This window comes from Clinocottus analis, unplaced genomic scaffold (genome assembly GCF_023055335.1).
Source record: "Clinocottus analis isolate CAN_PGR_092001 unplaced genomic scaffold, fCliAna1.0.p SCAF_23, whole genome shotgun sequence".
NCBI lineage: Eukaryota > Metazoa > Chordata > Actinopteri > Perciformes > Cottidae > Clinocottus > Clinocottus analis.
In genome coordinates, this window is record NW_027175965.1 from 280001 (window position 1) to 294185 (window position 14185).

Sequence of the window (14185 nt, forward strand, 5' to 3'; positions counted from 1 at the left end):
ACGCACACAGCGTGCAACGCGGCACACACTGCCGGGACAACGACGGGAGCCGAGGCAGCCAGCTCCGGTTGGTACTCTCCTCCAAAGCCCACAGGAGCACGCTGAGTAACGGCAATGCTCCTAAATGATGTGTTTGTTGCTTCTGGACAATATATACTGAGCATGTGTACAAATACCACGTTGCTTTTTAGCTCCAAGCGACGCAGGTCCCGTTATTGAAAGTGGGTCGCAGCCTCCAGACCAAATAACATGCTGTCTGCTAAATTTGAATAATAGAGATCTACCTTTCCTCAGTCATTCTCTCTCTCTCTCTCTGTTTCTCTTTCTCTCACACTCTGTAAAAGACTTAAATCATTCCTTTAAATCCCTTCCTGCTTTTAACTCGTCAGCCTCAAGCTGTTTACATTCATCACCCAGGCAGGGGGCTGTTTATACGACATGTTCCATATGTGTCTCAAGCCCTCTATAAATACAGACACAGTATGTCTGACTTTTTCAGCCGAAAGAAACAGAGGTGTGTCATTTCACGAGTGCATGGAGCTTAATGTATGGAGTCTGGGAAGAGAAAAGATAAATATGTGTTCCAGAGTAGAACCGAACACAGAGGCGGAGAAGAGAAGAGGAGTCTAAGGGAAGGGAGGAAGAAAAATAAGAGGAAGGGGGATAAAAACTTTGATTCTTTCTTATTAATGTCACTTTTTATTCTCGCCGAGGCCTAAACTCAAGTTTATGTGTAAATATGTTTCGATAATATTAGTTACTGACATCCGCTTTCACTCACAGGTTGAAGGATCGCTGTGGCAGCCAACCAGCAAGTCTCAATCAGGTCCAAGAGAGGCGACGCCCACTCAAGGCACACCAATCAGAAAGCTACCTGCCTCTTGGTAAATGATTGTGAGGTTCTGAAGAACCCCTTTAAGAGGATGGAGACTATCCATCCAAAACATCTAACAATCGCATTTCAACTCAGTTTTCTGTGCAACACTTTGAAAAACCTTCGTGAAGAGGGAGGTCAAACGTGTGTGCTGCTTTGAGTTATTGCAGGCAGACGTCAGTCTTTTCACAGTGAGAGTGTTAATACAGTTTGTTTGTTAGAAGCATGATGATGTTCCTTTTTCACTTTTTGTTGTGGAGGATCAAATCTGAAAATTGAAATGTGATCTGTGTGATAGAATCAAGTAATTTGTATCGCTCTTATTTCCTTTCTTCCCCTTTCTTGTTGAACTCATCGACACACCCCCTTTCCACTTTATTCTAATGTCTTCTTTCTGTGACCACCTCTACTTGTCCTCTCCTCTCGGCTCCTCCTCTCCCCAGGATCCAAAGCGCAGCCCCAGCGGTCTCCTGATTCTCTCCTCCCGAGCCCAAACACCAAGTCTCCGGTCTTTCGGACGGGCAGTGAGCCGGTGCTGAGCCCGACTCTCCCACGGAGATCTGCAGAGCTTCTGGCAGGTCAGTAGATCCGGAAGCTAAGATCCAGTGTAACACACATAATGACGATAACAAAGCCTCTGCACTTCTACGGGACCTTTAGTTGAAGCCAAAGAACATTCACCCAGCCACATCTCAATGGATTCCTTCAGCATCAAATGGCAAAGCAACCCCTGGACGTTCTGTCCCAATACAGTTCATATCTGTGAGACACTAAATGCAGAGCGCATTGTCGCTGGCAAATCAATCAATGCATGATGTCCCAAAAGCAACAATGCAGCAGTCTTACCGCTCGTGAAATCCAAAACACACAAAAACCTGAAGGTTTTGGCTCCTGCCATTGTTTGCATGCAAATGGGAAATTACATTTAAAGTAAAGTCAATGAACAGAGAAGCTGTGGTCTTATGTGCTTCACTGCCACAGAAACAAGATGAGATACGTCTTTAATCCAGATTTTGATTCAATTTGGTTCCATGAACAAGCGCTGACGTCTGTCTGATGAAACATATTGTCCGTGTGTTTACAGGCCAGGCCATCCGGGGCTCTGACAGCCAGCTGTGTCCCAAACCGCCTCCCAAACCCAGCAAGGTGCCGCTGGCTCGCCTGACTCGCTCCCCCGGCCTTCAGCCTCTGGTCCCTCCCTCCAGCTGCTCCGGCCTCACAGACTCCTCCTCCTCCTCGTCCGCCCTCGACTTCACATGCGTGGAAACTCTTAGTTCGCCATGGAGGACCCAAGGTAACGTCATCTTTCATGACTGTTATTCAGAATAGTCTCGGGGAGTATGAATATGTTATAACTAAATGAATATAAATATAAAGATTGTGCTCAAATGATATTGATTTGGGGAAGTTACGCAGATATGATGGAGTTCAGGAAGACTTAAAGTCTGAATGTGATGAAACAGTAGCGCGGAGCCTCTGAGACAGTAACTGCTGCTCATTAATTATGGCGTTTTAATTCATTAAACATTGCTATACTTTTAAGAAACAACTTATAAATTGTACTCTATCCTTTAACCTGAAGGTATTCGATTTATTGTAATGTTAAGAGATGTTACAAGTCGCTTTTAGTCCAATTGAATTGCACCAGGTGCTCATATTTTACTTTCATAACCATAATGTATGGACTATCTATACCAGACAGTAGATCTACTGTCTATTAATGTGCTGTCTCCCTCTTAAATTAAAAGTATGCAACTGTTAACACTGTGATTGTTGTTCCACAGCCGCCCAGGGCCCTCCTGTACCTCCAGTTAAACCCCTGAAGTTCCTCCATCAGCTCCGCCCTGCGGACTCTCGCGGGTCCTCCTCTTCCGTACTTTCCCCTGCTGAACTTATTCAGGGTTCGGATTCAGCGGACACAGGATGGACGGATCGGCTGCAGCTGAGCCCTGCAGACCGGAGGTCCGGCAGCCCGCTGCAGTGGCAGGAATCGAACCCCCCTCACCCCACCACGGACCTCGAAATCCTGCCTCCACTCTGCAGCTACGTGGAGAGACTAAGGAGAGAGGCAGAGGGAGGGAGAGAGGAGGGGGAGGACGCAGGAGGGAGGAAAGGACTGGACAGAAGCTCCTATCATCACGCCATCGCTGCCTTAGAAAACACCAGCGAGGAGGAGGACGCATGGAAGGAGGAGGAGGAGGAGGAGGAGGAAGAGGAGGAGGAAGACGAGAGGAGTAGTTTCCAGCGGCCGGTTGAGGAGACGGAGTCGACGTTTCAGCCGGCGGAGTTCGGATCCCGACTTCTGCCGCCGGAGAACAAACCGCTGGAGATGGTGGTGCTGAAGAGAGCGAAGGAGCTGCTGCTCAGCCACGACCACCACAGCATCGCCCGACACCTGCTGATAGCCGACTGCCAGGTACACACACACACACACACACTCACAGTTCAAATTAATTAATTCAGGGTAATTATTGAATGGAGATTTATCTTGTCTATAAAAGCACTATTGGTTTTCGTATTAATTTTTCAGGAATCAGGAATTAAAGCTTACTTTGGCTTGACTACAACTGAAAATCTCCTATAATACAGATGTAAAATAATACAAAATATTGGAGATCATTTGATTTGGAACCCATTTGCAAAGCATCGCCACCTTTTTATTTCTCATAGTCCATGTAATGTTTTTGGGGTTAATACCAATTTCAGAATTTCAAACTTGAAATTGTTTTGTTTAAGCGCTTCAGGAACATTTTCCAGTTCACCAGCACCTGCCAGTGCTCTCTAATGGACAGACAATATGAACGATAGATTAATACTCGTGTATCTATTGTATTTGGTAACAATGCATCATCTAAGTGATGATAATCATTATTGATACATTTCCTCATCATAAACCATGAATGCGGTGCTGGAGGAGGACAAACACCAGACAAAGAGATCGTTGTTATGAATGGGTTGTTACCTATCTCTAAATACATTATTAACCATTTATAAAGTCTTCAGTCACAATATCAGAGTGCCTCATTAAAACCTGTTTTACAGCAGACAGACATTCACACACACACACACACACACACACACACACGTGTGTTTAATTACAAGATGTTTACAGCTCCTCTGTTTGTGTCACACAATCAGATTTCTATCCTGCAGCAGATGCTTATTAAATAATCCTCGTGACGCAGAGTAATTACTCAGAAAGAAAACACACTATGTATTACACCTCATGAACACACACACAACAGACAGAATGAATAAGAGAGGAAAGTAAAACAAGTAAATGTCATTAATGGCCTCTTTTAAACCTTTTTGTCCTCCAGGTTGCGAGGATAGTGGGAGTGACTCCAGAGGTTAAAGGTCAGATGGGCGTGTCATCTGGTCTGGAGCTGGTGACGCTTCCACATGGCCGACAGCTCAGGCTCGACCTGATGGAAAGGTACACACACACACACACACACACACACACACATCAGAAATTATGTTGCGTAACACATTTTCTGGGGTACTTTCATCTCTTGGGGCCTCTACATTGTTTGTATTTTAAGGGATTTAAAGAAAGAAAGATTAGAGACAGCTTATTTAAATAAGGCTGACACGTCGATCTGCACCAACACTGATATTTGAGTTGACGGCAATAGTGATTCATATCCTAAAACAAAAAGAGAAGATGCATTTCGGTCCGCTGGTGTTGACAGCCCTCGTCTCCTCCGTCTCCAAGGCACCACACCATGGCGATAGGCGTTGCCGTGGATATTCTGGGATGCACGGGCAGCGTTGACGAGCGGGCGTCGACCTTAAATCGCATCATCCTGGTGGCGCTGGAGCTGAAGGACACGGTGGGCGACCTGTTCGCTTTCACGGCCCTGATGAAAGCTCTGGACCTGCCACAGGTAACACACACACACACACACACACACACACACACAACGTGATATATAGTACACTTTTTTCTTTCTGTTGGCATGAGCGCATTAAAACAGCTGACATGTATAACATGTATGGTTTCATGGTAGTTTGAGACATACAGTTGTGTGTGTTGTGTTCTCTGCAGATCAGCCGCTTGGAGGAAACATGGACGACCCTACGAAGAAACTACACACAGACCGCCATCAGCTACGAGAAAACTCTCAAACCTTTCTACAACAATCTGTATGAGGGCACAGGTACTGAGCACCAACACTAGTATAAAGTACTAACACTTTGAAATCTGCAGCAGAATATGTTTACTTCCCGACCAAAGAGCCAATAAACCGTCGCCATGTTGAGAGCCGTGTGGAAGCAATCACTCAATCGTAGCTCTGCTCTGACCTCCGACGTCCTCCTTCCTCTTCCTCCTCCTGCAGCTTCCTCACCCCCAGTGGTCTGCGTCCCCCTCCTGCTGCCCCTCCTCACTTTAATGGAGCGTCCGTCAATCACACCTGAGGGGGCGGAGCTCTGGGAGACCAGCGACCAAGGCTGTGACATCATGCTGCGCCACCTGGAGGCCGCGCGCGCCGTAGCACACGACGCACAAAGCTACACGGCCAACACGCAGAAGATCTTACAAGGTAAAGAAACAGAAAATACATATTCACAAAGACGTGCATGTATTGTCCTTTAATAAACAGAAGAGGTCAGGACAACATAACAGTCGTGTTCTTCCTGTCCTCAGGGTTCCTGTGCGATGAAGACCTGCTGGAGGTGTTTAAAACAGACTTTCAGCTGCGGCTGTTGTGGGGAAGCCGCGGAGCTTCAGTCAACCAATCAGATCGCTACAACAAATTCAACCTCATCCTCACGGCCTTGTCCCGGAAACTGGAGCCCCCGCCCAAAACACAGACTGTAATCTGAATGAGCGACAGCTCCCATTGGACGTCAGTAGAAGAGGGGGATTGGAAACAATCTGTGACGAAGGAAATAAGAAGATAATGGCTACAGACTTTTTAACCATTTAATAAGAGAAGTCAATGTCCAGTAAAACTTTACATTAAGGAAATACAAGTTTTTTTAGGATGCACATCACCAACAGAGTCTCTGCACAATTCACAGATTATAATATAACATCAGGCTTCACGCTCTCACATACAAGCAGAGTCTAACACATGCAGAATGTTTATTAAACAAGATTTAGATGTTATGACATTGTACAGACTTAAAGGGACACGTTGGTGTAGAAATGTTGCTTTTTCCTTCACAGGCACGCGTTTTATTTTTACTCTGACATTCCAGTTAATGGAGAACATCGTTCTACGTTTGGACCAAAAGAGAAAAAATATCAAATGTAAGAATGTACTCTTCAAGTCGTTAATGAACTAAGTATTTATTTCTGGTAATTCAGCGTTAGAATACAAACCAGATAATAGTTTTATAAACTCAGAAAGGACATTTTCCTTCAAAGTCAACGTCTGTGCATATTGTCTTGATATAAATAATGTATTTAAAAGTTAAAATGAGATTGCTGGCTGCATTCATCTGTTTGTGACCTTTGATACAAAACCACTGGAAAGAAATCTAAAAATAAATAGTCAATATATATGCAGTGACATATTAATTTAATATTAACATCAAGGTTTCCACCAGGTGCTTTCCCCCCCAAATCATTAGATGACAAAGATAAACTTGAGAAAAACATTATTAAAATTCTTTACAGTATTACATACAGTCGAAGCAAAAAAAAATCTGATTTGTAGCAGCATTTCAAACTTCCTGTATGTATGGATGTGTAAATGTAGCTGGAGAACGGTAAGATTTTTGTTCCTGCACCTGAAAGAAATGAGATGGTTTAACATGTATGAGACTAAAGTTGTACATATTTGAATAACAGCATGTTAATAATAGACTGTACATATTTTCTGTAGATGACTGACTGAAAAATTAGAAGTTGATAATTTTAATGTTTTTATTATAACGAACTACTGTTCTGAGAATGAATAAATATGGTGTACGATCCGACGAGGTCAAATGGCTTTAAATTAATTCTTGAAAACTTTGACACATTTGAAGGCTTTGTGTTTGGTTATAATTAAAGCAACAGAGAGACTGACATACTTTATTTGACCTTTGATGCCACATAAAGTAATAAACAAGTCTGGAGTTCTCATCACTTCTGCTTCCTGTAATAAAATGTCACAGAAGACAAATTCACTTTTCAATGCGGTTTATTTTTATTAGACAATATCTTGGAAGAAGGAAACAGAAAAATGCTTTGCTCACATAGTGTCTGACAACATTGAAAGTAAAAAGATGTGCACAATATGGAAAGAGGAGTACTGCCATTCGTTATTACAACATATACAACATGGATAAAACACATTTACATGGATGTTAATATCCTGCAGAACCACCCGGTACCTGCTGCTGTTTGTATCCACCATGGCTGGACGTTGATGCCGAGTGAAACAGCAATCGGTGCGTTTCAACAGGACAAACATGATGTAGAAGACATGCGGTTTTGTTTGTATTTTCTGGGTGGTAAACGGCACCACGCTAACAGCAGCTCGGCAGCTTTCAGAAAAAAAACGTTACCAGTGGACAAGAACGTCATATTCATCTCAAAGCTGCTTTATTATTGTGTTTTTGCATAATATTCAGAAATACAGCACAATGGCTATTATAATACTTAGCTAACAGTTTGTATATGTATATTAATGAGGGGAAAAAATAACTGTTAATGAGACTTTTGGTGTATTTTACTACTTTCAAACCCCTGATATTATGTATTCTTTCATTAAAGGGACAGTACACTCCAAACATGTCTGATGAGGAAGATGATGAAACATTTGGAATCTGTTTAAGAGTTAGTACAAAAAAAAAAGTCCTGCAAGAATCTTCACAGCAACACTACTTCAGCAGGACAGAGGTCGCGACCTTTATCGCCACATGAGAGGATTGTTATCTCCTCTACAGATACATGTTGCATGTCTGAGTGCACGTTTAGTTAATTACAAGCAAGGTTCTGGTGTTAGTGCTGAAAGTGGTGCGATTTCTTTTCATCTATTTTCTGTTAGTCACTTAGCAAAAACATAACATCTCAAATAAGCGGCTTTTCCCTCTGTTCAACATTAATTGAATGCAAATGAGTTTTGGACTTTTTGTTGAACAAAACCAACACTGGAAGACATCATCAGCATGGGCTGTTAAATCTTTTGATAGGCATTATTTACTATGTCATGTTACACTTCATAGACTAAACAATCAAACATAATGAATCAAATAATGAAAAATCAATTAGTTGCAGCCTTAATTGCAGCGTAATTGTATGTATTGCCAGTCCAACTAAATATTTCTAATATGCAACACGCAACTGCACACATCTTATATCATAGTTTAGTTTGTTTTAAACATGTAGCTTCATTTGATTTGTGGAATCACAAGCAGGCTCGCTGCTGCAGCCAACCAGGAAGTCAGATTCTGCACCGAAGACAGAAAGCACCGATGGATCGGAGAGCTGGTTTTAAAAAGAAAAAACTGACTGCAGACACGGATCACTTTCATTTGCTTTCAATATGCCAGTTCACTTTTTTTTCTCCAGAGAGTTTGATGAGAAGATTGACACCACTCTCCTGTCTGTTCTGTCGATCTGAAGCTGATTAATCGTATAGTTGTGGACTATTTGTCTGATGGGAGGCGATCACAGATCGGAGAGCAAAAATGTGGAGAAGCGTGACCAAAGTTCAAGTAACAACACCGGCAGCATCATTCTGTACATTTCACAGCTTCGTCGACACGCAGACTACAACTGAGGCGGCGCCCCCTGCTGTTTAGATCTACAAGCAGCGAGCCATTGGTGGCATTCTTGTCTTAAATAGCATCAAAAAGGAAGTCAAACTTTTCTTCTGATGTGTAGTTTTGGTAGTCTCTTGAGAAAAAAAAATACAGTGAATGGTTAAAACAGAGACAAATGAGTTCAAATAATCTATAAAATCATGCAACAAACAGAAGTCGGTCTTTGATCGCCAAGAGTTACAATAACTTGAGACGTTTCAGTTTCTCGGCGCTACACAGTGGTCATTCATTAAGTTCACACCTCTCTGTGCGGGCAACACAGTCCCTCATTCACCCGTTCACTCTTTAACACGTTCATTTTAAAATCAGACTTCAGGGCAAAGTGCATCAGTTCAATTTAAACCTCGTAGTCTCTCGTGAAGAGTGTCAATCAAACAAACCTACAAACAATCACCGTGGGAACACATTCAGCATGACATGAAAGATGTTAATATGTACAAATCATTCAACGGTAAAAAACCAACGTACACACGTTTACATATTAGTGTTTATGGAGAGCCAAACAGGACAAAATCCTACACGCTGTCCCATAAACATGTTGATAGATGCACGTGTGTCGTCACGTTCACACAAAACAACTGATAAAACATGTTTTTTCTTTTAATTGGAGATGCACTTCAGTCCCCGAGGAAAGGCTGAGCCCAGGTGGCTGATGGGAGATGTAGTCAGGCAGAAGGGCAGACATCAAGAGATGTGTGTGGAATAATCCCTCCAAAGTAAAACAAGGCAGAGTCTGACTCCAGAGACACCGGAGCTCCTCCTTATGTTTGGTGTAAAAAGCGGCCGAGTCCGGATCGAGCTTAGCTGTGGTTTGGTGAGGAAAGGCTGCCACCTGCTGGCCAACTGGTGGTATTACAAACCCAGCAAGGAAAGAGGGGAAGTGTGGGGAAAAGAAAGAGAGAGAGAGAGAAGTAGAGGGGTCCTGTGTTCACCTGATCGTCCTTCTATCTGTCCAATGAGTAACTCTGAGTGATATTAAATGCACAAACATAAATCATACCCATGCTTCCATTCAAATATGAGGATGACTGCATTCAACACTCAACCCAGCCATTGCACGCGCACACGCACGCACACAGACACTTGTGAGGTTGCAGATAAAGGCACAGAAACAAACGCCCGATCAAGTTTGGGACACGTTACGGACATGCGTGTGTATGTAGGTGAAGGCAGGCATGAGGAGCAGAGTGGCTCAGGCGGGCAGGCAGGCAGACATCAGCAACAGAGCACAGATGATGATGATGATGATGATGATGATGATGACATTGTTAGTGGCAGCTAATCATGTGAGCACAACTGACCCTAAAAAAAAAGAACTGTGCCAAACCCTGATAGTCGGAGTTTAAACTTAACTGATGTCCTCTCGCGAGGCGCTGGACCAAACGTTGTACATGCTGTCTGATTCAGAGAATATAACAATGTTTTATCTTGAATTTGAGTTGCTCCATTCTTAATGTTGGAAAGAGCCGTTTGACTAGAAAAACAGGTCATCACACGAGTCACTCACTCTGGTATCTCTGAAGACTCGTGGCCTTCCTCGGCAGACGGGTTGCACAGCTGCAGCGTCATTTTTTGTGATGAGATGTTCTTCTGGTCAAAAGGCTAATTCATGGTTTATGGAGCCCACTGAATGGAGTGAAAAATGACAAGCAACAAAAGAAGCTTTTCCTCCAAAACGTTGAAGAGACTCATTTTGTTTAGAAACTGGGAAAGCTATCCCAATAAAGCAGACGATGGATCTGTGCGGTGGGAAGGTGCTTTGTATGCACTTCTCTCTGCGAGCTTAAAGCCTTTAGTAGCCACACCCCCAATTAGTGAGGTCGCTGGCAAGGGGATGCAGACGTGAACGTTTGAACCCACAGAGAGCTGAACACCAGCAGCCGCTCCCCCTGATGTGAATGGGTTTGCCCCTCAAGGCCTTTAAACATGTGTAAGCCACCACAGAAGTGCCACCGTTTCAGACGCTGAGAGACGAGGAAGTAGCAAGTTGCAGATTGAGTTTTATTTGAACAAAAAGTCTGGCAGCGGCTTTATCTTCCAGTCCGAGGGCAGAGCAGAGGGTTTCCCTCAACTGCTGATCCCGTTTTTACCACGGAAGAAAAAAAACTTTAGAAACTCTTTCAGGTTCGAGTAGGACGTCTCTAATGGCCGACACTTTTTTAAACTACCGTAAAAGTTGGGTTACAAGCCGCTACAACATTCGGTGATTTTTTTCCCCACTAGTTCCCCGCTGTAGCCAGCTAGCGCTGCTGCTGCTAGTTTTCCCGCTAGTGCTGCTGCTAGTTGTTTTCCGCTAGCTCCCAGCTAAAGCTCTTTGCTAGCTCCCCGACAACCAGCAAAGGTAGCGGGACCAGCCCCGGCTCAGGCAGCGGGGACGCATACAGTCGTAGTAGCAGCAGCAGGGAGCTAGCAGCAGCAGGGAGCTAGCAGCAGCAGGGAGCTAGCAGCAGCGACACACACCGAAGGTAGTAGCAGCTTGTAACACAATTTTTACGGTATATTTGCGCCTTCTCTTTGGTTTTAAGGTCATCTACTCATCCACTTATGACCCTCCCCTTCTTCCTTCATTAACATGCGTTGCCGGTTATGGATATGCGAGCATGCAGACATGCAAACCTGCCTCCGCTTTATCTCTCTCTCTCCCTCACTCACTCACTACCGCTCTCTTTGTTGGGTCGCGCCCACCACCAATAATCAGCAATCAGTGTGAGCCCTCCACCAGCCAATCAAAGCGCCCGGCCACCCTGCAGCCCTCAGGAACCTGCGGTCACAGAGGAGAAAGTGAGTTACGACAAGACGCATAAGGTGCTACAGTCATCTCACACACACAGACACACAAACATAAGGGAGGTTTAAGGAGGAGGTTTGTGTTTAAACAGAATAAACTTTTATTCGGGGAGACTGCCAAATTTAAAAGGTCAGAAAGTCTTTATTTTCCATCAGAGTGAGGTCAATTCATGGGAAAGGGAAGAAAAAAAAACAGACAGAAGGAAATGGAGGAGACGGGGGAAGATAAAGAAAGACAGACAAAGAGGAGAAAAGGAGGGAGTTGAGGAGATACAAGGAAAGGAAAAAGAGGTCGGAGGAAGAAGACAAAAGGAAAGGTGTGAAAAGAGGGAAATATAGAATAAAACAAGTGCACTGGGAAGGATAGATGGAAAAAATAAACTTCATTGTATACTCTGCAGCCTCCACTTTAAAACACATTTAAGGAGTTGTTGTGTAAGCACTGATTAGGTGATACTGGTAACAAATGCAAGGCAGCAGCACTTCCCAGTAAGCTGTTGGGCGGCCAGGACTCTACACCCTTGTTTGTACAGCAAGGTGTCGGCTGCAGTAACAACCCTTCAGTGTGGAGATGTGTGAGAAACACCTGAAGCAGAGGTTACACCATCATGGACGCCAGAGGACACGGGGTCACAGCGGTTTTTAATCAGGGACTCAAACAATGACCGAAAGTGAAAGATAAAAAATAAAATACATGATTTGTCAGAGATAATTTTAAGAATTATTGTTACAACTGAAGTGAAACCATCTTCACACTGCACACTTCCTTACTTAATCTCTTAACTGGAGGTTTCAAAACGTCTGGAAAATATTCTTATTGTTTACCATAAAAAACAAAACCAACAATGACTTGATCCTACGAAGAAGTATTCTCTGTTTAGCCATGAGGAGTCTCTCATCAGGTAATTAAAGGAGTAAGAAGGAACACTTCTCTTCCTCCTCAGGCATCTAAAATCCTTCAATAAAGCCTTTCACACCTCATGTCTACACAAAGGACACAACATGTGACAACATTCTGCTTAATGCAAAAACATAAAACAAACAGATTTGTTCTTAAGTGCTTTATACGTCTTTATCTACGAATTGACTTAATAATTTAATTTCTCTCCGGTCTGCACACCTGCTGAAGTTCCTTTGTAGCTATTGTACCGATAGCTTTCTCCACAGAGAGAAAACACTCGTCTGAATTAATAATTCATCCGAGAGAACTGGAGTTTAAATATGATCGCAAAATCAATTCTGTTTAAAAACTTGTATTTCCATATTTGTTTATTTCTGAAGCTTTGAGTCTGCAGTGGGAACCGATGAGCTCGGGGTCGAGAGCCAGAGACCGGGGAAGGAAACTTAACCCATTGCTGGTTTTGGTCTTTAAGTGGGATCTTTTTTTGGCAAACATTAAAAATAAAGAACAGCAACTTCAACTGAAAGGACAGGCGACATCATCAACCAGCACAACTCTTGTAACGGTAAAATTCAGGAAGCTGGAATTAGACAAACCTTTATCGCGATGGCACAGTAACACAGAAAAACTCATGTGTACACACACACGCACACACACACACATAAAATCTGAACATTATGTCGACACATGAATCTAAAGAGCGTAAAGTCCGTTTTAAATGTCTCAAGTTTCAAAAAAAGAAACAGAAAAGAATCAAAAATAAATTGTTTCTCGTATATTACATAAAACTTTAACGCTTTGATCGATAAAAAGTGGTACAGCCTTGACAAGAGGCTCAAAACAGCAGTGGTGACATCTTTAAAAACACACTCACACACACACACACACACACACACACAGATAAATGCCTCATGTACGACATACCAGTCACTCAAACACCATCAAATAGATCTCTGTGACCTTCGACACTCACCTCTGGAACATCAGACATGAGAGGACGGATGATTACAGGGTTAGAGGGATGCACGGGAGGACAGAGAGACGGGGTGGAAATCAGAAAACAGATGAATGTCCATGCAGGTGTTGAGATGCTGTCTTTTTTGTTCCCTTTCGTAGTGTTATTTTGAGGAAGAGAAAGCTGTGAGGATGGTGAGGACGACAGACGGGATGAGAGGACAGAGTTTCAGATGTAGGTGACGGCACCTTTGCTGTTTCTCTCCATGGTGATTTCTACGTAGGACGTGGGCACGTAGCCCTCCTCGCCGCTCTGCTTCCGCGCCCTCGTCCAGCCGTCGCCTTTATCCTCCTCGATGATGTACAGCACCTGCAGCGGGAAATGACACAGGTTTCTTTTTTGTATTTAAATGAAAACGACGGGTTTCTGGATTAACTGGTGAGTTAAAGTCACAGAGCGAGCGTTACCTCGTCGTCCGCCATCACCAGCGTGCCCTCGTTCTGACCTGAGAGTCAAACAAACCACAGTGTCGTTAAACACACACTCACACAGCAGGGAGAGCTTTAGAGCCCTCAAACTACTTTGTGTGAATTTAGCTTGTATGTTGGTGCTTGTAATCATTATATCTGTAGCACTTTATAATAAAGACACTATTTACCATTAGTTAGGCATGAGTAAACACTTAATTCATCGTGTATAAAGCATTGTTCCAACATTAACTCATTAGTAACTCATTGATATGCAATTCATTAACACAGTTATACGTTTTATGCTTGATTAATAATGATTATGATGCATGTTTTCATACTTTATCAATGATGGATTCCCCATTCGTAAATTAAATATATATTGCAAACCAATTAAGGACTTGCAGATGATTCACTAATGGTTAACATAAACGCTC

The 14185-nt window shown here is 43.2% G+C and overlaps 2 protein-coding genes across 6 annotated transcripts in view; one reads left to right on the top strand and one right to left on the bottom strand.

Annotated features, from left to right (window-relative positions):
- Positions 1-6971, top strand: part of bcar3 (BCAR3 adaptor protein, NSP family member) — a 69267-nt gene extending 62296 nt beyond the window's left edge. For all 3 annotated transcript variants that reach the window (XM_068589731.1, XM_068589732.1, XM_068589733.1), the window contains 10 exons: positions 1-67; positions 784-884; positions 1318-1452; positions 1959-2168; positions 2659-3290; positions 4195-4310; positions 4593-4764; positions 4926-5037; positions 5218-5421; positions 5526-6971. The exon at positions 1-67 is cut by the window's left edge and continues 166 nt beyond it. In XM_068589731.1, the coding sequence (XP_068445832.1) occupies positions 1-67; positions 784-884; positions 1318-1452; positions 1959-2168; positions 2659-3290; positions 4195-4310; positions 4593-4764; positions 4926-5037; positions 5218-5421; positions 5526-5704 (1928 nt within the window). In that variant the 3' untranslated portion in view covers positions 5705-6971. The remainder of the gene's footprint in view (positions 68-783; positions 885-1317; positions 1453-1958; positions 2169-2658; positions 3291-4194; positions 4311-4592; positions 4765-4925; positions 5038-5217; positions 5422-5525) is intronic.
- fnbp1l (formin binding protein 1-like) overlaps positions 1-14185 on the bottom strand; it is a 132077-nt gene that overhangs the window by 83772 nt on the left and 34120 nt on the right. For 2 of the 3 annotated variants that reach the window (XM_068589736.1, XM_068589734.1), the window contains 2 exons: positions 13749-13786; positions 12049-13650 (listed from right to left, as the gene is read on the bottom strand). In XM_068589736.1, coding sequence (XP_068445837.1) covers positions 13510-13650; positions 13749-13786 — 179 coding nt within the window. In that variant the 3' untranslated portion in view covers positions 12049-13509. Of the gene's footprint in view, positions 1-8819; positions 11400-12048; positions 13651-13748; positions 13787-14185 lie in introns of those variants that run through there. The other variant, XM_068589735.1, reaches the window with a different exon arrangement.